The following is a 7566-nucleotide window of genomic DNA, read 5'->3' on the forward strand; positions in this document are numbered from 1 at the left end:
AGGGCAAAATTTACGTACAAATAACAATGAATTTTATAATGAAGGCCTAATATGAGCTTCCCCTGTTTCAATAGCTAGCAGCCGCCACTGGTCCCTTGATTTGTAGTTGTAGCTGTGATGAGGAGTGCCCTAATGACGGGTGGGAGTTGGCTACTACTAAATTAGGGAGGAAGTCTGGAAAAATCATAAAAATAAAAACTATGTGCAAAGTTTTATTTGGTTCAACTTCTTTATTTTTGTAATGAGTTAATTTTTTTTAAACAAGAATTTGGATGATTAAAAAAAACTTACAAGTCACTGTTCAAACCCTGACTGGTATAAATTTCAATTGCTTATAAATCTTGGGCTAAATTTAAGAAAAAAGAGCATTTTTAATTCACACCAAACTGAAAATGATTCCTCTTATACAAATAATTATGATTCTTTTACCAATGTTAGAAAGAAACAATGAAATTACTGAACAACTGCCTTGAAACAGTTGAAACAGTTGAAATCAAAACTGATGACATGCACCAAAGGGTCTATTACTTTGAACACACATTGTGTCTTCTTCTTTCTAAAGAAATTGTACACATAACAAAGGTGCACAAGAGGTTTCCAGTTTGGAGTTGTTGTCACTGTGTGAGACATTGTTTATTATTGTTTTTAGAGAAGACTAGACAAGACTAAATATTTGGATAATGAGACATCAACAGTGAAAGAGACTGATTTATGATTAGATATACCTAAATCAGATACAGCAAAGCCAAGAAGTGGAACACCTGAGCAACAAATAAGGTCAATGTTATACATTAGCGTAGATGTTATGATCGTCCTCTGTCTGCTGGACATTAGCATAGACCTGAGAGTCGTCCTCCTTCTGCTGTACAGTGTGGACACTCCCGCTCTCATGCAGAGACCCCTTTCTGAGGCACAAACCGGACGTTAATTGCTGTGAACTAAAAATGACAGCATTGCAATTTGTGACATGTCAAAATCCTATGCTTTAAGGTTTAGGTTTTACCTCCTGATATAAATCGCAGCTCCTAAAATAACTGAAACGATGACGATCACTCCAGCTGTTACACCAACAATCATCCAGACTGACCAACGATCAAGATTCTCGAGATCCTTAGGATTTTCAGAATCTTCCAGATGGTTAGGTTTTTCAGGATTGTAAAAAAACAAAAAAAACAAAACAAAAGTATTTAATGTGTGAATATTTAACTGAATACACATCACTTTATTTCCTTCAGTAATCACTCTAGACATTCAGCAGCGTTGTGAGCAGACGGACCCACCCTCGACCTCGGTCCTAATGAATTCAAACTGCTCGTTGTTCTTAGACCACACAAACTGTGAGGAACTGTGTGTGCAGTTCACATCACACGTCAGATTTAACGAGTCTCCTTGTTTAAGGGTTCCGTTTCCACTCAGCCTGATTAGTGACACCTTTAAATCTTTTTCAGAGAGCAGGAAAGACTCCACGTCACTCAATCAGGATTTCACACACAGCTAAACATTAGTATTGAATAAATAATCAAAATTAAATAATAGCCATTCCAACATTGCCTGTAGTGTATGAATGAGCATGTGAGTATGTGTATGTGTGTGCCCTAGGATAGATTGGCACCCCATCCATGGTGTACAACACCTCATGCCCTAACCTCCTTGGACAAGCTCCAGATCCTTCGCAACCCTACAGGTTAAAGCAGTATAGTTGATGAGTGAATGAAAGAGTGACTGGGTGATATTTCTATAGGTGAGGAAAGTAAATGATGGTAATAATTTATAATTTTGATCTTTTAATTTAAAAAAAAATTACCTGTAACTTGTAGAGTCACTCCAGGTTGTCCTGTCCATTTGCCATTGGGCACATCAGTTATAAATCTGAATCTGTACTCTCCAGAATAACTGAACTGTACATTGTGGATTAACAAAGTGCAGTTTGATTTGTCGTCTCCAACGTACTCAAAGTCCGACGTGGTGTTTGATGCGCTGTTATAAACATACGGAGGGGCTGTACACCTTTCTGTGTTTGAGTTCATTGAGCACCAAAGCCTTTGTGTCACCTGAATGTTTGATGTTGGATAATAATAACTACAGGGAATGGAGACACTGGATCCTCTCACAGCAGAGGTCAGATTATCTGTGTATTTCACACCCCATCCACTGTCTTGAGTAAGAACACCTGTGTAATAAATAAAGAGTGAGAAATAAATTAAGATTAAGGAAGACTGATAAAGGTATAATGATATATTGTTTTATATGTTGTGTGTTGGAAATTTTGTGTGTTTATCTGCTAATTTCATTATGGGACTCACACAATACACTTGTATTACTTGTAAACATTTAGTCATCTAGAAGTTCATGTTTACAGAGATGAACAAATTTTTATTAATTTTAAATAAACAGGTGAATCAGCATACAGTCTATTTATTCACATATTGTATATCGTTGTAAAACCTTTTTAGCACATATTAAATAACGTTAGACGGTTACACGAATTATCACATAAATGTTTGAACACTTGAACTTTCTAATTATTGTGACCTGACTGATTATTTTTTAAAACTTCGAACACAAGTTTTACATCCACAAGTGCAAAGAGCTGCTCATTAGTCCGGATTTTACTCACTAATTCCCTGCAAGAAAATAAACTACAGTACTGTGCAAATGTCCTGGCCTCCTTCATTTCTTTATATTAAGTCTCCAAAACTCAAGAGGCATGCCCCCTAGTGGTCCAGTTCCCTCGGCTAAGTGAATGGAGTTGGAGTCCTGCTCAGGACACTGGTTTGGTATTAATATTGTTTTAGAGATTTGTGTTGAAGGCATTTGTTCAATGTTATTCCTTCATCATGTAGTCCATGTTGTTTTAAAGTCATTTCATCAACGTCCTTCTAACGTTAAAAAACAACCCAATACCAACATTGTCCCAACATTTAGAAAGTTGCCAAATTTATGTCACAACAATATTTTGACAACCAAAAATTCCTACTGGGATACACCACACAATGTTAATTTTACATTCTGTACCCCAAACATTGTCAGTCAGCTCTCCACAAAGGGTGCAGGTGGAAGCCATCAATCCTGATACATACAGGCCAAAAGGTGCGCTGCTAAGCTACGTTAGCGAGAGAGAGAGAGAGAGAGAGATTTGCACATCAGTACATCACCTTATGGTGTTTTGTGTGTGTGTGTGTGTGTGTGTGTGGAGAGAAAAAAAAGGTCCATTTCATTCTCTCAGTGAAGTTGTCTATAATGACATTATAGTTGTCCAGTTCTGGTTATAATTTTTGGTTAATATTCTGTCTCTATCCTTTAAAATGAATCTATAATAAAAATGATAGACCCTTAATTTCCTTGTAAGTGGGCAAACGTACAAAACCTGCAGGGCATTAAATAATTCTTTTCCCCACTGTGTATATTCTCACTTATAGCAGGATTTTATTGCTTATTGCTTTCAAAATTATTTCTGCAGAAGAACACTTGAATATTCCTTACTCTATAATATAAAAGCATTTAGCAGCACATGACGACTTAAACCTGGAGTCTCTTCTGTCTTGCAGTTAATTAAAAATCAGGTCAGTTGAAGTCTAGTGTGCACTTTTATGTTCCTTATGTTATCTGGTTTTGATCTTTAATCGCACGATCAGGTGTCACACAGAGCAGGGCGGATTTTATTTTTATTTTTTAAAATTGTAAGTTTTGTTCCTTATATCGTCGCAGTGAGTTATTTCCTGCCACCATCGCATTTATATAATTTTATTATATAGGAATATAATTTAACATTTCAAATACATTTCTGGAGTCTTTAATATGCCTGTAAAGCTGCTTTGCCACAATGTCCATTGTAAAAAATATACAAAATAAAAAATCGAACATTGCGCTGGAAGGCCAGGAGTAATTACTAATATTTCTTTGTTTTTTTTTTAAACATACTTTCCAAACACCAATACAATACCAGAAACCAATACATTGTATCAATCAAAATATAATTTTTTGATACCATACTATATACTATTTTAGTTTGTGTGACTTTATAATCCAGTAACTGAGTGTACACACTGTAACATCAATCAGCACACAGTTAAAACCCTGAACAATAATTCTGTCTAAGAGTGAGATGATGTTTCATACCGGACAGCGAGAGCAGAATCAGAGCCAAGTGCAGCGTCTTCATCTCTTCTTCAGTAAGAACTTCACACACTCACTGTTGGGTCTGTGTGTGTGTGTGTGTGTGTGCTGAGCACACTGACTCTGTGATGATATGAGGAAATAGGAGCAGTTCCTTATTTTAATAAACTGAATATAGCTACAAACTCAAACAGAAGACAAGAGTCAAACCATTAAGACAGGAAGGTGAGCAGAGGCTACATGCAATCTTACACACACACACACACACACACACACACACACAAGGAGCTGTTCCTCATCTGCAGTCGAGGGAAAACTTTATGTACAAAAAAGTACAATATCACGGATGTTAAGCTCTAATTATGAATTGTATTTTTTACCAACTGTCAGTCATGAGTGCAACACAACCTGCTGCTAAATGTCCATGTTAACTGTGCTGATGTCAGTAGACTGTAAACAGGGCCAGTCACAGGTGGAGCAGATTAACAGGGTCAGATCTTTTTCTCCCTCTAGTGGCAGATTTGGGCCATAGCAGTCTAAGCACCAACACCAAAGCTGTTCTACCATCAGACAATTTGCCTGTGGGTAATAATAACCGGATGGAATGGAGACACTGAATCCTGTCTTACAGCACACACTGGCTCAGGATACTCCACACTCCAGGGGATCTACACCCGGAGAGTAAATGCCAGTGATGCCAGAGTGACTCCCTCTGCCCTCCGGACCTGTCTGACCCATCCTGGTGCCCCGCTTCTGGCTGAAGATCTCGTCACATGGATGCCCCGTGTGTCTCTCTGGGATGCGTCTGGTGTCTGGGAATGATTCTCTCTACCTAGAAAATGGTTCTGGCCTTGACTGGTGTTGGCAACTGTTTCTCTGGGGACTTGACAGTTCGATAGTTCATGACTGGAACTTCTTACAAGTCTACCTGGGTCTTCAATAACTACCTGGACTCCATATTAACATCAATTAACATCAGCTATTATAGCTGAACTGCCTCCCACCCTACACACTGTATAAATGCAGATCATTTACTGCTTTCTGTTTTTACCCAAATGAGGATGGGTTCCCTGTTGAGTCTGGTTCCTCTCAAGGTTTCTTCCTATTACCATCTCAGGGAGTTTTTCCTTGCCACTGTCGCCCTCGGCTTGCTCACCAGGGACAAACTGACCATTTTGATTCATACAAACTTAAATAATTCTTTTTATTGTGTAAAGCTGCTTTGCGGCAATGACAATTGCTAAAAGCGCTATACAAATAAAATTGAATTAAATTGAAATTAATAAATGTGTAGAAAAATCAGTGGAGATTCCAAACCTAAGGACAAAAAGAAACTGATAGCGTGAGTCATAACATTTGTATTTCCTTCATACTCATATTCAGGTTTGCTTCCCAGCCACAGGGTTTTCAGGGCACCCAGTGACCCCAGTCCCAAACCTGGATAAAAAATGGTAGGGTTGCATTAGGGAGGACATAATATTTCTTCATCTTTTTTATCTGCTCGCTCACGCACCCTTGGGGGTAACATGCTTCTTCTGCTTGCTCACAGATGCCCCTGATTGGCCGTAGAGCCGTAATTAATGTGAGAGCAATGAGTGCCTCCCATTTATTGACACTTAACAATAAACATAAATATTGTTATTTCCTTAAGCTGCAATTAAAAATAAAATAGAGAAAATAAATAAAATTGATTTTGACTCATTTTTATGAAACTAAACTAAAGTATAGCAGCAACTTCAGTTTAACCTTTTTATCATTTTCTTCAAATGCTGATTGAACATTCAGAAAAATAAATGTCAATACATATATAACAGTTATATATTTATAAGTATATATGTCAGTGTTTCTCTGCCTGACTTCTGCTCACTCGTCTCCCTGTATCGTTTCAAGTTTTTTTTCTATTTATTTATTTTTTCTTTTTTCTTCTTCTTCTTTATTTCAGTATTTCTTTCCTGTTTATTTGTTGCATTACTAGTTATTTAGATTTTTTTAAATTTGCTTAAATTGTATAACTTATATTTAACTGTGAATAATTATTTGTATAATTCAATATTTTATACCTAAATCTTGTACTTTCATACTTTTCATACAGTAATAGATTTTTTTTTGTTTGTATAATTAAAAAATAGTGTTTTGACGCCTGGACTGCACAGATTTGATTGGCTGTGAGGCATCATATTTATTTGGCTTTACCCGCATTCAATTGGTAAGAAATTAAAAACAAGAAGGTTGTGATCCTGATGTTCTTCCCCGAATACAGTGAGACCTCGGATTGTAAGTAAAGCGGTTTGCAAGTGTTCCGCAAGACAAGCAAAGATTTTTAATTAATTTTGACTTGAAAAATAAACAAGTTTTGGTTTACAAGTACCGAGTATCAGAGGTGAAAAGTAATGAATTACATTTACTCGCATTACTGTAATTAAGTAGAATTTTTGTGTACCTAAAATATGTAATTTTATTTTTACTTAAGTATGTTTTGTTTAAAGAATTGTACTTTACTGCATTTTAAATCATATTCGCTACTGAGTAAAAAAAAAATAAAAAAAATAAAAATAATACAACGGGGAAGGAATACATTTTTAATGAGCTACTTTTTATTTTTACTTGAGTAGATTTTTATAAGGGTAACTTCACTTGTACTTCAGTAAAAGTTCACTGAAGTAACAGTACTTTTACTTAAGTACAAAATTGTATTACTTTTTCCACCTCTGCCGAGTATCCTGTATCACGCATGCGCTTCTTGTTTTGACGCCGAGCGTCACGTGATCACAACTGAGCCAACGTTTTTTCTCTCTCTTGTGCTGCAGAATTGTGGGTAATCGGCTGTAAGAGGTAAGGTAACTGTAAGAGAAGAAGGAGAGGGTAGGGGCTCCTTACTTTAGCTTCACACACACACACACAGCGCCTGCACGCACTGTCGGGATTTAATTTTCCTTTTTTTTAAGGTACAGTGCAGGTTAATTTGTTTTATTTTACTTTATATTTTGTGTAAATTATTTCATTTTTTTTATTTTTATACTTTTTATTTCTATTTTTTCGATTTTCTCCCCTAATTTAGTAGTAATCAATTCCACCCCGTCACTGGAGTCTCCCACGTTAAGCATCTACTGCCAACCCACGTGTTTCGTCCGAGGGGGGCTATAGAACGAATAATTTAAATTTCCATTATTTTTTGTGGGACAATTCGATTTGGTTTACGAGTGTTTTGAAATACAATCCCGCTTGTATGCTTGTAAATCATGGTTCCACTGTAACTCAAATAACAGGTTTAAAATGATTCTGCAGACAGCCACTAGAGGGCCTCAGAGAGATTGTTCCTGCTACTTTGATTTCCAGGAATAACCTCCACACACACACACACACACACACACACACACACTGTATATAAAGTCTCTGGTTGTATGTAACAGCATGATCGTTATGGCCTGTTTCACTTTTAATAACCCAATA

At 36.6% G+C, this 7566-nt stretch overlaps 1 protein-coding gene across 2 annotated transcripts; it reads right to left on the minus strand.

Moving 5' to 3' along the window:
- Nucleotides 1–299: 299 nt before the first annotated feature.
- LOC128514011 (uncharacterized) lies at nt 300–4198 on the minus strand. Of its 2 annotated transcripts, none has more exons than XM_053487627.1 (4): nt 4120–4198; nt 1805–2170; nt 1004–1127; nt 300–905 (listed from the first exon to the last, which is right to left on the minus strand). In XM_053487627.1, the coding sequence occupies exons 1-4, from the start codon at nt 4160–4162 to the stop codon at nt 785–787; spliced, it is 654 nt and encodes a 217-aa protein (XP_053343602.1). In that variant the 5' UTR covers nt 4163–4198; the 3' UTR covers nt 300–784. The 2 variants fall into 2 exon arrangements, with proteins under 2 accessions (XP_053343602.1, XP_053343601.1); XM_053487626.1 differs by having other exon boundaries at nt 300–938.
- Nucleotides 4199–7566: the final 3368 nt, after the last annotated feature.

The sequence above is a fragment of the Clarias gariepinus genome, chromosome 26, assembly GCF_024256425.1.
Source record: "Clarias gariepinus isolate MV-2021 ecotype Netherlands chromosome 26, CGAR_prim_01v2, whole genome shotgun sequence".
Classification (NCBI taxonomy): domain Eukaryota; kingdom Metazoa; phylum Chordata; class Actinopteri; order Siluriformes; family Clariidae; genus Clarias; species Clarias gariepinus.